The sequence below is a fragment of the Stenella coeruleoalba genome (genome assembly GCF_951394435.1).
Source record: "Stenella coeruleoalba genome assembly, chromosome: 19".
NCBI lineage: Eukaryota > Metazoa > Chordata > Mammalia > Artiodactyla > Delphinidae > Stenella > Stenella coeruleoalba.
The window spans coordinates 16,617,318-16,636,991 of record NC_137165.1 but is presented as its reverse complement, the minus strand read 5'-3'; the positions used below and the strand labels follow the sequence as shown (position 1 = coordinate 16,636,991).

Sequence of the window (19,674 nt, the reverse complement as noted above, 5' to 3'; positions counted from 1 at the left end):
TCTGTGATTTCTAAATATTTGGTACATTCTTAATATTTTCCATTTCTTGTTGAAATTCTCACTGTGTCTATCCATTCTTCTCCCCAGTTCAGTGAGCATCTTTAGGACCATCACTTTGAACTCTTTATCAGTTAAATTACTTATCTCTGTTGTTTCATTAAGGTTTTTTTTCCGTGAGGTTTTATCTTGTTCTTTCATTTAGGGACATATTCCTCTGTGTCTTCATTTTGCTTTATTCTCTGTTGGTTTCTATACAGTAGATGAAGCAACCACATCTCCCAGTCTTGAAGGACTGGCCTATGTAGGAGATGAACCTTATCATTCAACCCTACTTCAGCTCTTGGTTGTCTCTCAAACCTTTGTGATTGTACAAGCAGCTTATTATTATTATGTGTGTGTGTGTGTGTGTGTGTGTGTGTGTGTGTGTGTGTGTGGTACGCCAGCCTCTCACTGTTGTGGCCTCTCCCATTGCGGAGCACAGGCTCCGGACGCGCAGGCTCAGTGGCCATGGCTCACAGGCCCAGCCGCTCCGCGGCATGTGGGATCCTCCTGGACCGGGGCACGGACCCACGTCCCCTGCATCGGCAGGCGGACTCTCAACCACTGTGCCACCAGGGAAGCACCCTGTATTTTTAATAGTTCCTAGTAGTTGAGGATGTGCTAAGACCTGTCAGTGTCCCAAAAGGGAGGGTCTCAGCACCCAGATTCAGGACAACTAGAAGCCAGATCCTCAGGCATCAGCTTTTAAATGTATGCAAATATATACAGTCTTTTGGGAGCACACGTATAAGCCCTGCTGACCACCAGAGCCAGGAGGGGTAGAGGTGTCCCCAGCAGCAGTAACAAAAATCAAGGCACCAGATGGGGTATGAGCTTCTTTCTGGGTGACACAAATCATTACAGTCCCACGGGACCAGGACACAAAATCCTCTGGCCTCCAGAGCCAGGCAGTCAAGAGGCATCCCCTAAGTGGCAGTCACAAAAATCAGGGCACTAGACATGACACTTGAGCTTACTCTGTATATGTGAACAATAAAACTTTAATGGCAAGCATAAAAGAAGTTAGAATAAATGAGGACTGATACCCTGGCTAATGGGAAGGCCAAGTATACTAAGATCCCACGTTTACCTTATGTATTTAATATTTAACCAAGTAAGATACATATCTTAAAACCTTGCTACCAGTAAAATCAGCATCACCTGAAAGCTTCTTATAAATGCAGAACCTCAATTCACCACTGCAGACTTAGTGAATCAATCTTCGCCTTAAGACTTTAAGAATTCTGGGTGATTCTTATGTACCTAAAGTTACAAAAGCACTGTGTTTAAAGCAGTAGTTCTTGAACCTGAGTAAAGTCAGAGTCAGCTGGGAGCTTTTAAAAATACAAATTCTTAGGAAGTAATGAAATAGGGTTGTTTTGTTTTTGTGTTTCTTTTCGTAAAGCCTACCAGTTGATTCTGATGTGCTAAATTTGATGGTAGCTGCTTCAAAGAATTTGATTATATGGCAATAATGTATATATGAAGAAGTTATAAGACATATTAAGTGATAATTATCAAATAGTATTGGTTGAAAAATAAACAAGTAAACCATAAAACAAAGTAGCAGTTCCAAAGATTGATTCATGGATTCATTCATTCAGTTCCAAAAATTAATTCCTCATTGCATACATTATAGGAATTTCCAAGTGAATTAGAGATTAACAAAACGCTGATATTAAAAGAAAAAAGGAGAGAGAAGTTACGATTTTTCTGTATTCTTTGAAATGTGAAATCTCTGTGGGTAAATAGAAAAACTATATAAATATCAAGGGGGGAATTATATAGCATAAAATCAGAATAGGGTCTAGAATATTGTAAACAGTCAGTATTCTGAGGTGACGTTTTTGTTTTAACAGCTTTAGTGAGGCATAGCTTACATACCATAATATTCACCCATCATGAGTATGTAATAATTCTGTAATTTTTAGTAAATTTCCACTGTTATGCAATCATCACCCTGACCCAATTTTAGAACATTTTCATTACCTGCAAAACTTAACCATTTGTGGTCAACCACCCATTCCAATTCCCAACCCTGAGCAACTACTGATACGCTTTCTGTCTCTCTAAATGTCTCTTCCAAAAATTTCTTATAAATAGTATCATATATTATATGGTCTTTTGTGTTTGGCTTCCCTCACTTAGCATAATGTTTTTGAGGTTTAGCCATGTAAGTGGTAGCTTGTAAGGAAGTAGTAGTTTGTTCCTTTTTATTCTCTGGTATAGATGTACCATAGTTTGTTTATCCATCCACTAGTTGATAGATTTGACTCGTTTTTCAGCTATAGTACCGCTATGAATATTCACATAGAAATCTTTGTGTAAACATATATTTTCATTTCCCTTGTGTAAATATATGAGTAGATTTGCTGAATCATATGATAAGTTTATTTTAACTTTTTCAGAAACAACCAAACTGTTTTCCAAAGTGGATGTACCATTTTACATTCCCACCAGTAATATGTGAGGGTTCCAGTTTTGATTGGAATTGCACTGAATCTGTAGGTCACTATGGGGAGATTGCCATGTTAACATTGAGTTTTCCAATTCATGAATATGAAGTGTTCTCTCTGTTTAAGTCTTCTGTAATTTATTTCAGCAATATTTCATAGTTTGCTGTATATCTTAAACTTCGTTTGTTAAACTTGTTCCCTAAGTATTTGATTTGATTTGATTCTGTTGTGAATGGAATTGTTTTCTTAATTTCATTTTCAGATTGTTCATTGCTGGCATGTAGAAAAAATGGGTTTTTGTATAATAATCTTGTATCCTGCAACCTTGATAAACCTGTTTATTAGTTTAAGTACTGTTTTTGTGTATTCCTTAGGGTTTTCTACATAGAGGATCATGTCATCTGCAAATAAAATCAGTTTTAGTTCTTCCTTTCCAATTTGGATGTTTTTAAAAAAAAATTTTTTGGGGGGGGCGCTTTTTCCACTGATGAGACCCTCCAATAAAATTTAAATAGACGTGGCTGGAGCAGACATCTTTGCCTTGTTCCTTGACCTTAAGGGGAAGCATTCAGTCTTTCATTGTGAAGTAAGATATTAGCTCTGTTTTTCTTATGCCCTTTATCAGGTTGAAGAAGTTTTCTGTTTCTAGTTGGTTGAATGTTTTTATCATAAATGGGGGTTGGATTTTATGTTGCTAGATTGGATTTCCTACTCATGGATGTTTTCATTAATATTTTTGAAGGATATTAAGGTATAGTTTTTATCTCTTGTGATAAAGGAATTCAGTCCTTTTGTCATTGTCTGACTTTGGCCTCATAGAATGAGTTGGGAAATAGTCCCTTCTCAGTTTCTGGAAGAATTTATGAAAGACTGGTACTGTTTCTTCATTAAATGTTTGATATAATTGACCAATGATGCCATCTGGACATGGGCTATTCATTGAAGGAATATTTTTAATTAATAATTTGTGTAGGGTTAGTAGTGATGTCCCCTTTTACATTCCTGATTTTGTCCATTTGTATCTTTGTTTTTTCTTGATCAGTTTAACTAAAGGTTTATCTTTGACCTTGTCAAAGAACGAACTTTTTATTTCATTGATTTTCTTGATGTGCTTTTTTCTTTATTGTTTCCATTGTGATTTTGTTATTTCCTCTTGCCTGCTTTGGGTTTAATACGCTCTTTTTCTAGTTTTCTGTAGATAAAAGCTTATATCTCACTGATTTGAGGGCTTTATTTTCTATATAACTGATTAAAGGTATACATTTTCCCTCTAAGCAGTGCTTTAACTGTATCCAATAAATTTTGATATATTGTGTTTTAATTTTTATTCAATTCAGGTATTTTCTAATTTCTTTGTGATTTCTTCTTTGTTTTGTTTCATATTCTAATATTGGGATTTCTAAAATTTCTTTCTAACATCTGTAATTTAATTCTACTGTGGTCTGAAAAACATATTTTGGTTTCAGTCCTTCTTAGTTTATTGAGACTTGTTTTTTGACTTAGCATTTGGGCTTTCCTAAAGAACATTCTGTGTGTGCTTGGAGAAAAATGCGTATTCTGTTCTTGTTGGGTAGAGCATTCTGTAAATATCACTTAGGTAAAGTTAGTCGATGGTATTTTTTTAACTCTTTTCTGTCCTTGCTTAATTTCTGTTTAGTTGTTTTATCTTTGAGAGTGGGGTATTAAAACTTCCAAATATAATTATTGAATTGTCTGTTTCTTCTCTTCTGTCAAGTTTTGCTTTGTGAATTTTGAGAGTCTATTTTTAACTATGTAGACCATTTATAATTATCATATATGTGTTTACCCTTTTATCTTTATGAAATGTTCCTCCTTGTCTCTAGTAATATTTGTCTTAAAATCTGTTCTGTTTTCTATTAACATAGCTTCTGCAGCTCTCTTGTGGTCACCATTTTTATGGTATGTCTTTTTACCTCTTTTAACTTCCAACCCATTTTTATTGTTAAATCTAAAGTGTGTCTTTTGTAGACAGCATATGGTTGAATCTTGCTTTTTAAAAATTGTCAATCTTGGGACTTCCCGGGTGGCACAGTGGTTAAGAATCTGCCTGCCAATGCAGGGGACACAGGGTTTGAGCCCTGGTCCGGGAAGATCCCACATGCTGTGGAGCAACTAAGCCCATGTGCCACAACTACTGAGCCTGCGCTCTAGAGCCCGCAAGCCACAGCTGCTGAGCCTGCATGCCACAACTACTGAGACCCATGTGCCTAGAGCCCGTGCTCTGCAACAAGAGAAGCCACCGGAATAAGAAGCCCGTGCACTGCAACAAAGAGTAGCCCATGCTCGCTGCAGCTAGAGAAAGCCCACGCACAGCAACAAAGACCCAACGCGTCAAAAATAAATAAATAAATTTATTTTTTAAAAAAAAGCTTAAAAAATTGTCAATCTCTGCTTTTTATTGAAGTATTTAATCCATTCACATTTAGTGTAATTATTGATTGATTGAATTTACATTTGCAATTTTGCTACAGTATTTGTTTTCTATATATCTCGTTTCTTTGGTTGCTGTGGCCTTCCTTTTTATCTTTTGTGTTAAATCTATATTTCAAAATTGTATTTCTTGTTTTGTGTCAACTATTTTTCATTTGACCATTTTAATTCATCTCTTGATTTTTTTTAATCCTCCTTTGGTTTTTTAGTTATTTTATTATTTGCTGTTCTAGGGATTGCAGTGTACATCTTAATTTCTGAACAATCTATATCAGATTAATAGTATTTTAATTCTGGTAGAATGCAACAACTTTGCTCCAATACAGCTCAGTTCCCTCCCCTTATTGTGCTGTTATTGTCATATATATTACATCTGTATATGTTAAAACCAACAATGTATTGTGCTATTTATCCACGTATTTGCCATTTCTTGTTTCTCATTTCTTCCTGTGGATTTGAGTTACCTTTTGGGGTCATTTCCTTTCAGACCAAAGGGATTCTTTTTTTTCCTGTAAGGCAAACCTGCTGGCAACAAATTCTCTTAGTCATTACTTATCTTGGATTGTTTTCACTTTGCCTCTATTTTTGAAGGACAGGGTCTTTTTTAACTGAATATAGGATTTTTGCCTGCCCCACTACCACCACTGCAATTATGGGGTTCCACTTCCCTCTAGTCTTTGTTATATCTGATGAAAAGTCAGTCATTAATTGTCTTGGTTTTCTTCATATTTCAATTATTATTTTTGTCTTTAACTTGATCTGTGGTTGACTGTGAAGTGTCTAGGTGCAGAATTCTTGTGTCTATCCTACTTGGGAGTTTTTGAGTTTTGTATATTGTTCTTCATCAGATTTTGAAAGTTTTAAACCATTATTTCTTCAAATATCTTTTTTTCTGCTCCTTTATCTCTCTCCTTTTTTCATGGTACTCCCATTAGATGTATGTTGGTACATTCAGTGTTGTTGCATAGGTCTCTGAGGCTCTGTTCATTTTTCTTCAAATTTTTCCTCTCTGTTCTTGAGATTGTATAATTTCTATGGCTCTTTTATGTTCACTGATTTTTTTTTTTCTTCTGCTATCCAGAATCTGCTTTGGGCCAATCTAGTGAATTTTTCATTTCTAATATTGTATTTTTCAACTTTAGAGTTTGTTTCCTTCTTTGTAGTTTCTATTTCTGTATTAGATTTTCTATTGTTTTGTCATTGTCGCCGTATTTTTCTTTAATTCTTTGAACATATTTATAATAGCTGCTTTTGAAGTTTTTCTGAATACAGCATCTGGGCCCACTAAGAAACAGTTTCTGTTGACTGCTTTTCCCCCTGAGTATGGGTCACGTTTTCCTTTTTTTTTTTTTTAACGTCTTGTAATTTTTGTTGTTGTTGTTGTTGTTAAAACTGGACATATTTGGTAATATATTGTAACAACCCTGGGTCTGATTCCTCCCCAGTCCTCCTCCCATGTCTGAAGGTTGTCATTATTGCTGTTGTTATGTATGTTTGCTTATATTTAAGTAACTTGACTTAGTATGCGGGATCTTTCTCCCCTGTGGATTGCAGCCATTCAAGTTTTTGCTCATTTGTTTTTGTTTTCATCTTTACCTTGGCCTTCTTGGAGTCCCATAGCTTAGTGCTCAGCCAGTGATTAGTTAAAGGTTGTGCTCAAACATCTTGAGCCAGTAAGGCTTCTACCCTTTGCTGAGCCTTCTGTGAGTGTATTAGGGAGCTCATCTAGCTTTCAGGCATGCCTTAGCTTTTACTTTCTGCTAAGCTTCTCATTTCTTCCCTTCATATGTAGGAAGCCTCCTAGTCAGCCCTTGATAGGTGGAGAGCTTAGGACCTCTCCAGTCAACTCTGAGCATATACGCAGCCCCCAGTTAGCCAGGAATGCATAGAGAGTTTACCAGGCCCCCCTGTGGCTCTCATTTCCAGAATCTCCTTATTAAATTTCTGGATTTCTGTTAGTCTGCACCTCTTCCCAACTGGGACAACAGCCTCAGGCTAGCAGAGCTGTAGGCTTTATCTCTTCTTTTCTAGTTGGGTTTAAATGGTTTTACTCTCAATGCCACTGGGTATGGGTTTTTTGCCTTCCATTTCAAATCACTTCAGCAGACTCAGGCAGTGAAGCCGCTGGTTTCCGTGGCCAGCACTTACCAGGTACTGCATGGACTGTGCTTGGGGTGGGGGGTGAATAAGGAGCAACCGAAAGCAGTAACACCACTGACTTCCACTGTTCTTACCCAGAGTTCTACATTTTTCATAAATAAACACTTTTAAACTTGTCATTTGACTTTAGTTGTTTTCTGGAGTCCTGTAATGGTTGTTTCTGACACATTTGTCCAGTTTTATAGTAGTTTTGTTGGGAGAGGATTTGCTGATTTATTCAGTTTGCCACAGCTGGAAGTCTTGCCTCCTGTTTTGTATTTGCAATATTTTGGGGTTTGGTTATTTTTAAAAGGCTAACTAATTAAAAACCTGAAGGACATCTATATATTGTAGCTGCTTCAGCATTTTGCTTCACAATAGAAGTTAGGAGATTGTGATTAGATCAGGGGTGGGACTGTAGTTCTGCTATAATTCTGCTGACAGCACTGTCCTGTGGAATGCTCCTTAATAGCATATTCTTGTGTAATGATGAAGAAAACGTTTGTTTTTTTTTAAGCAAGCGAATTCTTTTGGAATTCTATCAAAACATAAGGGAGATATTATGTATACTCCTCTCTACAGAATGAACCAGTGGCACAAGGAAAGGTATGATAGAATCCATTGGACTGGTGTAGATGTGTATCTATATGCAAAAAAAAAAGAAAAAAGGAAAGAATCACCCTCTTTAAAAATTACTCATTATATAGATCTCAATCTAAAATGCTTTTTTATGCTCAAATTTAACTGGGAAGTTAGCCTTTACCTTTCTAGTTATGTAATAACACACAGAGAGAAACAATACGAAATAAAACATACAGCTCTGTGATTTATCACAAAGTACACACCTCTAGCCATCATCCATATGAGAAATAAGACATTGGTAGCACCCAGAAGTCCTCTCTTCTCTGCCCTATCATTAAGTACCCCCCCAAGATAACCATTGTCCTTACTTTTATGATAACCACTTCCTTTCTTAATAGTTTCTGTCTACTAAGTGTGCATCCCTAAACATTAGAGTTTAACTTTGCTTATATTTTTTATATAGAAATCTTATTATTCATTTGTGACTGTTTTCTTTGGCTCAAAATTATGTTTGTGAGATTTATCTATGTTGTTGCATGTAGCAGTAGTTCATTTTAATGCTATAGAGTATTCCATTATGTGAAAATACAACAATTTGTTTATCCATTTTGCTGTTCATGGATATTTGAGTTGTTTCCAGTTTTAAGGGTATTAAAAGATATGGCTGCCATGGACACACACACTTGTTTGTGTCTTAGTGTATAGGTACACAAATTCCTTTTGGGTATATACCTGAGAGTCAAATTGCTGGGTTCCAGTGTATATTTATTTTCATTTTAGTATATAAAACCAACCTGTTTCCCAAAGTGATTGTACAATTTACACTTCTACTAGCAGTGTATTAGAATTGACATTGCACCACATCTTCACCAAACATTTGGTATTGTCAGACTTTTAAACATTAGTCATTTTGGTGGTTATATCGTACTTTCTCATTTGGTTTTAATTTTCATTTCCCAAATGACTAATGAGGTTAAGCTCCTTTTCATATGTTTATTGGCCATTTGAATTAATCCTTTCTTGTGAAATGCCTATTCAGGCCCTTTTAAAAAAATTGATTTGTAGGAATTACGTATGTATCTGGATAAGAGCCCTCTGTTCCTTTTTGCTCCTCCAGCCTTGCAATCTCCTCTAAAGCCCTCTATTAGCAGAGTCTAACCTGAAGCTAGCTGGAAAAACCAAAACATGGTTTGCAGAGTCTTAGCCCCAGTATTATAGAGCAGTGTTTAGACGGATGGGCTTGAAATGGGAAACTCTAGCTTAAGGCACAACCTTCCTGTCTGCAGAGCCACCTTTATGATAAGCCAAGTGTCTAAATATGGGAGAATCTGTTTCTGAGCCATATTTCTATTTCATTGGTCTATTATATTAGCTAAATTACTGTGGCTTTATAATAAGTTTTCTTATCTGGTAGAGCAACTTTTCCCACCTTATTCTTCTTCAAGAGTGTCTTAGCTGTCCTTGGCATATTTGCATTTCCATAAAAACTTTAAGACTAATTTGTGTAGTTTCACAAAAAGAAAACCATTTCATGTTTTGAATTTCACTGAGTCTATAAGTCAATTTGGGGAGCATTGAAATTTTTGCAATATTGAGTAGTTTTCTAATTCATGAATATGGTATGTTTCTCCATTTATTTATGTCTTTAATTTCTCTCAGTGATGTTTTTTAGTCCTTTTGTGTAAAAGTCTTGCTTAGCTTTTCTTAGTTTTAATCCCAATATTGGATATTTTTAACATTATTATGAAAAACATTTAAATTTTTTTCATTTCATTTTTTATTTTGTAATTTTGCAAATATACATTTTCTTTAGTTTTGAATAATTAGACCCCATTAACCTACTACTTAAATTCAATAATTTCAGTATTTGCTTTGTTTCAACAATATTTATTACTGTAGTATTTTAAAATAAATCTTAGATCTCATATCATTTCACCTATGTATACTTAGTATATACATCTCTAGAAAATATGGAAATTTAATTTATAATCATAATTTTCAACCATATTCAAATTTTCCCTTTTATTTCAAAAATGGCAGTTTACTGTTGGTGTGTTCAGACAGTTTACTTTTAACTTATAGCATATTGAGACTTATATTTTATGTTAATTATTAAAATATTAGCTTAACCACTAAACTATCAAATGATAAAGCATTCTCTATGGCAATTAAAAACAAAACTTTTGGGACTTCCCTGGTGGTCCAGTGGTAAAGAATCCGCCTTACAATGCAGGGGACGCAGATTAGATCCCTGGTTGGGGAACTAGGATCCCACATGCCGCGGGGCAATTAGGCCTGTGTGCCACAAACACTGAGCTCACGCACCTCAACTAGAGAGCCTGCATGCCCCAAACTACAGAGCCCACGCGCTCTGGAACCCGCACACCACAACTATAGAGCCCACATGCCCTGGAGCCTGTGTGCCACAACTAGAGAAGAGAAAAAAACACACACGCCACAACTAGAGAGAAGCCCACCTGCCTCAACGAAAGATCCCACGTGGCTCAACAAACATCCCGCATGCCACAACTGAGACCTGACGCAGCCAAAAATAAAATATAAATAAATAATCTTAAAAAATTATAATTTAAAAACTTTTTATGATGATGTGAAGTTTCTGTTTCTAAATTCATTACAATTTTTGACATTGGTAAAGCCATAATCTTATAAAACTACTATGTGAGTAAAACTGTCCTTTTCTTTCATTTGATGTCTTCCACATTTATGAAACTAATGTACAACAAAAACTGCCATCTTTAAATTTTTTTAAAAATTTTTATATTCCTCAGTGTTCCTGTTACTGAATACATATCTTTCAGGAATTCATCAATGGGATTGAAAGCAAGCATATTATTGTGTGACATAGTTTTAGTTTTGGTTACCCTTTGTAACCTCCTGTTGCCCAAAGTTGTTAAAATGGAAGAAGGAGTTGCAGTTGTGAATTATTTTCCTTTGTGGTTTTGTACAGAAACCTTTCCTTCATTGCAGCTGGTTTTCCTCCCCATACAATGTTCACAGGTCTATTTCTAGAAGACTGTGGGTAGTGTGCCATGAAAACTTCCTAGACTTGGCAGACTAGGCTATGTCATGTTCACCCTCTAACATGAGAAAATCCCCCTTGAAAAGGCAGTGTGGCAACTTTTGTGCAGGCCGGTCAGACTCTCACAGAGATTTTTTTTTTTTTTTTTGCGGTACGCGGGCCTCTCACTGTTGTGGCCTCTCACGTTGCGGAGCACAGGCTCCGGACGCGCAGGCTCAGCGGCCATGGCTCACGGGCCCAGCCGCTCCGCGGCATGTGGGATCTTCCCGGACCGGGGTACGAACCTGTGTCCCCTGCATCGGCAGGTGGACTCTCAACCACTGCGCCACCAGGAAAGCCCTCTCACAGAGATATTTGACAGTGACTGAGGAGGAAGAGTCTCTCTGTCTTCCCAGCATCTACAGTAAGGATGGAACTAATTAATTCATGCTCTAAAGAACCATAAAATATTCCCAAGACAACAGTAATTAGCATTAAATAATTTTTCACCTATATTTTAACTTATTCAGTGGTTATTGGTTTGGGGAGTTGAGGCAGTCTTAAAAGTTAGCTCTTACAATAACAAGTATTTGAAAATAAATGTGACAGCTTGATATTGGATGGCTTGCCTGTTCCTTATTCTTCCTCCTTCCCTTCCTGGGTCTCTCACTACAGATCAGCATGGCTCAGTGCTGTGTCTCATCTGCTGGGATCATTGCTGTTTATACTTACTTAGACACAGAGTTAAAGGATAAGTTCCTATTAACTCTCCCAGTTAAATGTAGATGTTTTGCTTCTCCTGATCAGTAGTGTTAGGATAGGAGAGAAAGAAAGAACTATTTCACTGCTTTGGTTTGGCTACTGTGTAAGACCTTTTTTTCCTCGTAATAATCAGATTAACAAATTTGGGGATCATTTATAAGTACCTTAAAGGAAAAGGATTGCTTTCTTATGTATAGAGCTAACTCAGCAAATACCAAATTTGGATAAACATTTAAAAAGAAAAACCAAACATCAGAAAACCCCAGCTGATGGAACAAATTATCTAAATATGAAAGATGAGAATCCTTTTCTATGTGTATTTGGGTGGGGGCAGGGAAACCTAGAAGATTTGTGCTTCTAAATAGTTTGCAACTCTGTATATTATGTCAGAGTGCACACAAGCTAGATAGAGCTTTTTGAAGTTCTGGTTATAAAAACCAGAGAGTCATACAAATAAATTCCATATTTAACCTGTAGTGTCCATGAACATATAATATATACTAAGGACAAATAAACATTTTCTAGACTTATTTTTGTCTCATAGTTTGCTATTGTTTTCTCAAGGAAACTTAATCTAAATACAAGTAAAAATAACTTTTAAGGAGGTGAATCTTGAAATGAATGTGAAGGCAATAATTAAATATTTAGAGCCTAGCTAGGAAGTTCTATTACTGAGATGTGTACTGTATTGGTACAGTTGACATAGTAATTGTAGTATGTATAGTAAAAAATAGAGAATTGCTGATTACAAGTTAATGTGACTAGAATTAGAAGAACCTGATTTTCTTAATCCAAGTTGAAGCATTCTCTCTCTCTTTTTTTTTTTTTTTTGCTTTGGATAGTTAACCTGTATTAGCACCATGAAATTTAAAACTGCTAAAATACATGGGGGAAAGATTCTTCACATAAAATGAGTGAGGAGCATTTAATTTCTTGGGGACTCTTGCTGATTAGTTATACTAATTAAAAGATATTATAATGTAACATTCTAGTGCCTGGGAAAGTATCCCCAATGATAAGTTTTACTCTTGTTTCCGTTTCACCTCTTCTGCTTGTCAGTAATATAAGCAGATTTGTGGCAGTGGTCACAGTTTCCTGGGATTAAGAAAACTCTACAACAAAACGACCACAACCATATCTAAAAAGCTTCCTGTTTTGGTATTGTACTCTTTTGACTGACTCTGTATCTCTCTGAAGAATGGCTCGTGGATTCTTTTGGCTGTTTAAAAAGCAGTAGAACTTAAATTCTAAGTGCAGAGAAGGATTGATGTACCCGGAGCAGATGTAAGAAAAGATTCTCACAACCCTTAAAACTTTATTTTTTTGTTTTTGTTTTTCTCTTTCTAAAACATTATTTTTAATGTAATGTTTACAGAATCAAATGTTAATTTAAAACTGAGGAAGTAAGTGCCTATTAATATAACTTGAATGATTATGAAGGTAATCAGATGAAATAACGGACGCACTGTTTTCATTTAGAGCGAACAGTATTTTAGAGAAAGTAACTGGTCATAAGTGAATTGTAGGTCGAAGGATGGCTCCATTTTCTGAAATGAGGAAAGTTGCCCTAAATGTTGTTCATTATCTCTACAGCTGGAGCTTCATTAACAAGTGCAGTTGAAATAACCAGGGTATTGCAGCAACAGAGAAACTAAGCACAGCAAGCCTTTCAGTAACAAAGAAAATAAAAGAATTCCTGTGTAACAGGCTTCCACACTTATCTGTGTTCTGTGATACTGTTTGTGCTGAACTAAAGCATCTGCTACTTCAAGTTAAGAGAGAACAAACTCAACATGGCGTGAAATTACCGCACTGCCATTCACATTCATGAGATTATATTGTTACCAGCCACAGGCATGACTGGCTTTTGCATGAATAATAAAATAAAATGCTGCTTTGTGAATTTTACCTTAAAACATTACAAGGCACAGATTTGAGCCAGGAGTGGATTTATCTTAAAGCAGCTTTCCTCACCACAGTAGGGTCAAGACCAGTAAGAAGTCAGAAGTTGCGAAGTATTGCTGCATGAGGTCTTTGGAAAGGGTATTGTGTTAAATCAATTTACTCATTTTTAAAAATTAATATTGTGCAGGCTAGCTGTTAGACATATTAAAAATTATTAAAGTACCATTTGGCAACATCATAGTAATAATCATTGATTCAGGCAAAAAAACATCCATGGGTGCTAAAGGTAGTGGGTCAGAGTTTGATGAGGAATAGCCTATTTACATAGTTACAAAGGGAAAAAATAGTAACTTTGCAGTGGAGAAACCTGACAGACACCTCATCCAAGTGATCAAAGTTATCACCAGTAATGGGAAAAATCGACTTCATGGGCCTCCTAACGTGGTGCGCTAAGAAGACATCTGTGTTATTCCTGTGAAAAATACAGAACCTGAATCTAATCTCAAGAAAATGCCAGATAGACCCAAACTGAGGAACAGTCTACAAACTAACTGGCCTGTACTCTTCCAAAATGGCAATGTCATAAAAGATAAAGAAATGCTAATTAACTGTTCTAGATTAAAGAAGACTCTAGAGGCAATGACTACTGTGCAGTGTATGATCCAGAATTTCCCTTCCTTGCTGTTTCATTGACTTTTATCTTCCAGTATCTAGCTACAGAAGTGGTGTGTTTAAACAGAAAAAAAATTTTAATAGTCAATATAATATTATATTTGGTTTCCTTCCTATTTTACTTTCCTAGATTATGTGGATTCTAAGCAATGTTGTGGATTTTGGTTGGTGTTTTTTAAACAACAGTCAAAAATGTTAGGTCTCTTAGCCTAGTTGAATTACATTTCAAGCTATTGAAGACTTGAAAATGATAATACTTAATTGTTTTAGCAAATTTTCAATCAGTGGGAGAAAGTGAAGTCCTCATGCTGTTTTAAAAATACTAGAATGCATTGTTTAAGAGTTTTACAAGAACTTAGGAAGTAGCAATCACTAAGATAAATTTATAAAGAAGTGATGATATTCATAAAGAAGTTTGGTATGATTTTTAGGTAAAAAATAGGAATGCTTTATTTTCAGGAAGGCAATTTGATGAGTGTCTTATTTCCTTGCGGACAAGATGAAGAAATAAACTGAGTGATTGTAGTTAATTAAATAAATAATTAATTGACTAACCATACACAGATTAATGATTGGATGCCGGCCTCATAGATGGCTTCTAGTGTTGTATCTGTTGCAGAGCTCTGTCCTCAGTCCTGTTCTAAACTTTAATTAACAACTTGGATAAAGGCATTGATGACATACCGACCAGATTTCAAAATGATACAAATCTGGGAGGAATAGCCAAAGCATTGAATGACTGAAACAGAAAATGAAAGATAATGGTAGCCGAGCATGATAGGAATCTAGCAAAATAAATCTGACAGGAATAAATTCTACAAAGACAACCAGTCATCAATGATGGGTCGAAGGAAAAAAGCTTTAGGTTAATTCATGGAAACTCGATTAGCCAGATGGCCAATTGGCCATGTTTAGCAAAACTCTTTGATTTAATATGTATCGATTGGGTCCAATCAGAAAAATGGAAACACATTAGTATTTCAAACACAGGGAAACATAATACAAGGAGTTGGCAACATAGGTGTTAGAAGGCTAAAAGAGAGAAAAGGTGGACACTGAGCTATTAAAGAGAGTAACCACAAGGGGCAGCCATCATACCAAGAACTGAGAAACAAAAGGGAAGAAGTTACCATAACCTAGAAGCTACAGCCCCTAAGCTGCCGCTCAGACTCATGAGGGGACACTGTTGTGTCCTGAAACCCGTACTACTAAAAGATGTTTCATTTATATAAGAAACCAAAATACTCAAACTGTATTCTCTACATTCAACTAAAAGTGACCACATCTGAATGAACACTTCTTCCATCTTGAATTTGGTTCTGAAAATAAAGCATAAAACTAATTTGACTTCAGTCGTGTTAATGTTCAATACTTTTTCTCCCGTCTTTAAAATGGCTTTACCACTAGTAGCCCTCCTACCTCTGATGTATTGCTAAGTGACCTCTCAGGAAGGTTAAGTGTTTATAGAAATTTAGACAGGGATTTTAAAAAAAGAAAAAAGCATGGCAAATGAGTTGGGTGGGCTAAACATTCTCTTTGATTATACTTTTTTAAATCTTTCTCACTGATACCTGAAGCATTATTAAGTGGATTTAATATTGAGTGTTTTAACATAAAGGTATTTGTCATGCTCTGAAACATTGAAGAACAAAGTTTGGGATTGATTTCTCTGTCTTTTTTTCCTCTCCCCCTAAATATTGTGTCTTTAGGTCAGTAACAGATCCAAGAGATGGAAAGAGAGTAGCACTCAAAAAGATGCCCAACGTCTTCCAGAATCTGGTCTCTTGCAAAAGGGTCTTCCGGGAATTGAAGATGTTGTGTTTTTTTAAACATGATAATGTAAGTGAAATCAGTGTTTGGGATAAACTATTTCCTAAGTATGTTTGATTATATTAGTAAAGAGCAAAAGAGAGTTAAAAAGGGTACATGTACCATATTAAGGGATTTGGAAACCTGAGACAAATTAGACCTTTTTTGTGAATGAGCAAGTTTAAGTGAATTCTAGGATTTATTGATTGACAGATAAATATTAATTGATTTAAAGCAAATGTTAATATTTAGCTTGGGAACAATACTAATGTACAACATAAAAATAGAGTATAATACGTAGTCTGAGTGATTTAAATAGAAGTAATTGGCCCCTGATTTTAAATGCTTTGTTTATATCTTTTAATATTTTAAACCAGAGATTAAAGATGTGAGAAAAAAGTTTCTCCTCTTAAAAACAGTACAGCTTTTAAAGATAACATAGTTTATCTTATTTATGGCTGTGTTTAGAGATGTCAGGATTCGTGGGGAAACAGAATCACAGTGGTTTGAGAGAGCTTCTTCTCAACTAATCCTGAATTAAAAGTTTGGTATGTGTAAAATTTACCTGGGGGATGTTAGCATTGGACTCTTAGTTTTCAGTTTCATATGAAAAGAAAAACTGCCTCACATTCTGCATTTGGTACTCAACCAGTGCTATTTTAATTGCTGAAATAAAAATCAGGAAACCAGTAATTTCTTGTGAGTCTGACTGCTTATTTGCACAGGAACCTGAAGAACTTTGGCCGAAGTGTAGGTCACACTTTAAGAGATAAATTTGTAAAAGTTTGAACTATTTGGTAAAACTAGGAATATCAAACTTACAATACGTTCACTTGAAGCTCCTTGGTTTGACACATTTCACTTTATTGATTACTCCTCTTGAAATCCATTTTCCTTAAACTTTTTTAGAAAGTAACTGCTTGTCTTTCATTCAGTTGGGACTGCCTAGCAATGTGTTTGTTTGTTTCAATAACTTTGAAAACATCATTCCAGTTGCTATTTTATGACTGTTTCCTGAAATTTTGGAAGTGATTTTAGAATGATGTCTAGTGCTTGCTTTGTTATTTCTTGAATTTGCCTGAGTGAGTGCCACCCCAGCATCAAAGAGTACAAACCTTATGTACATTGTCAGAGACTCAAGTAAAGGGGTCCACAGTAAAGAAATATTTTGAAGGTGGTATCAGAAATTCACTTTCTAAGGGTTTCAATGGTTTATTCAAACCTATCTTGGCTTCTTTTATAAAGGAGGGATGGTGTAATAGGCTGCTATCTGTATATGTTGCTGTCTTTGCTCATGACTCATTACTATAGAGTAACTAATTAAGTTACAAAGATAGTGTCAGAGTGAGTAGTGTAAGAAAAGAAACAAACTGCAGTCTTGAAAATCACACATATTAAAACACATCAACTACTGTTCGAGCTCCTAAGCTGTATCGTAAGAGAGTGCTTGTGATTTCTGTGGGAATGTTCAAAAGTGAGGCAAATAGTTGGAGATGGGACATCATGGCACCACTATTTTATACATAATGAATTTATGCTGTGCACTGAGATCTACAAAAGCATCTCAGGGCCAGCATACCTGGTATGTGTGGAATGCCAGTCTAAGAGGCAACTGGTATTTGATGTAGTTAAGACAACAGATGTTTATTAATTGTGTCCTGTGTGCAGAGTGCAGTGCTAGGTCATGTGAAGAATACAAAAAAAAGTTCAAAACATGGTCCTTTTTTGAAGGAAGTGGACCGGGTGTTTAAGCATTTGTTACCAAGTGTCAGAAAATGTGTAGATGCTTTACATATATTAATTTAATACTTAAAAGTCTTGTCAGATAGGGCTTATTATCCCTACTTTACAGAGGAGGAAACCAAAGCTTAGAGTTAAGTAATTTGCCCAAGGTCAGAGTGGCACAGATTGAAGTCTAAATCTGTCTTGCTTCAGGGCCCATATTCATTAATTCAGTAAACATTTACTGTGCACATCCTATATCCCTAAACTACATCAGCTTCTCGGGGTTTCTACCCTCAAGGAGTTTAGTAATGTGATACTGTGATAACAGTGCTGTGGGAGGACTGCCTGCATGGTTAAACATTAATACAGGACACTGTGTGTGCTGCGCATAGTGAAAAGCTGGGCAACCAAACCTAAAAATATATTCGAATCACCAAGTGAGCCTTCAAAATGCAGATTCATGGGTTTCATCCCAGACCTACTACATTGTAATCTCTGGGGTTGAGACCCCGGTAGCTGTATTTTTTTAAAGCTTCTCAGGTGAAAGATGACAGACAAGTATTGTACTATTAAGAAAAAGAGAGTAATTGTCATGGACTTAAAATCTCAAAGATGCTTTAAACAGGGAGAAACCTTAAGATGAGCCTTTTGAGATTAACATTTGATTGAATAGAAGGAAAAGAAAGGAATGTCATGATGAAAATGGCATTTAGAAAGATTAACCTGGCTGTTGTAGGAAGGTGGGATTTTAATTTGGATGGCTTTTTATGTGACAGAGAATAGCTGCAAAACCCTGGAAGCCTTTAGATTTTCTTTTGAACAGAACCTTCAAAGTCATTGTATCATATTCAGTGATTTCAGGTGATCTGACTGATTGAGATACACATACACACACACACACACACACACGCACACGCACATTTTTTTCCTTAAAGGTTGTTCATCTTAAAGGGATAGGTTCGCCTTGATGTAGCAACTTAGAGAAACAGAAATGGGTTTAACTTTCTAAAGATTGGTGTTGTTTAGGCCTCTCAGTAGTGTCTAGTCAGAATCTGAGCTATTATAAAATCTGACAAAATATTCTCTACTTTGCCCATCTGTGCACTTGTGCATGTATGTACACACACACACACACACACACACACACAGAGTTGTCATTTTATCGGCATGGAAAACGGATGACTGAGGGTTTTTTCATTCTTTGACAATCTGATGAATGCCATGAACTCTCTTTTGGAAAAATACATATACACATAATTTTTATGTCATTTTAGACTTTTACTAGTCCTTTAATGCCCATCCAGTGCCTCCTTAGGACCTATTGATTCCTGCTAAGAGCCCCTGTAATAGAGTTCTTGGGTTTTTCTTGTCCTTAGGCAATAGCACTAAGCACACGGTAGGTAGTCAGTCTATTGAAGAGTAAGTGAGTGAGTGAAAGTGACAGGGAAATAAAATATGAAATCTCGGAGTCTGGAATGGTAACCTCAGTGATCTCTCTTGGAGTTACTTTTTCCCAACCTTTTAGTTCTGGAGTAGAGGAGGCAAAAGAGGAGGTAGTGAAGGCAAAGCGGGATCATTTGTTTTCCTCTGTATAGTCTGACTGAACTCAAATAAGGCCTCTCTAGGTTCATAAGTAGGATAAAGAATCATACCAATAGGACCCTTCTCTGAACGCAGACAAGCTGTTTGGCTGCAGACATTATTAATGCTAATGGTTCTGCTGCTAAGGAGTGTGAAAAGGCAAAGGATACTTAGAATAAGTTACTTATCAGTGGATTTGGTTTTGTGTGCTCTGTGCCTAAAATTTGTGGTACTGAGCAGATTCTTGATGCATTTAAAATAATACAGGCTCTTGCGTTCATGAATTGGAATACTCACTGTGGTTAATACCCATGTGCTTCCCAAGTTGAACTATGTATTCAATGTAATCCCAAAGAGAATCCCAGCAGGGTTTTATGCGTATGTGTGTGTGGAAATCGACAAACATTCTAAAGTTTATGGAAGTGGAAAAGACCTAAAATACTCAAGACAATCTTGAAGAAGTTGAACGAAGTTGGAGATTCACACTTGAAGCTATAATAATCAAGGCAGCACAAGGACAGAAAAATAGATTAA

General features: G+C 36.0%; 1 protein-coding gene across 2 annotated transcripts in view; it reads left to right on the top strand.

The window, feature by feature from the left end:
- The window catches only part of NLK (nemo like kinase), a 147,252-nt gene that overhangs the window by 70,914 nt on the left and 56,664 nt on the right, over positions 1 to 19,674 (top strand). For both annotated transcript variants that reach the window (XR_013825037.1, XM_079904525.1), the window contains exon 2: positions 15,735 to 15,864. Coding sequence is in view for 1 of the 2 variants with exons in the window: in XM_079904525.1 (XP_079760651.1) it covers positions 15,735 to 15,864 (130 nt within the window). In the remaining variant the exon portion in view is untranslated. The remainder of the gene's footprint in view (positions 1 to 15,734; positions 15,865 to 19,674) is intronic.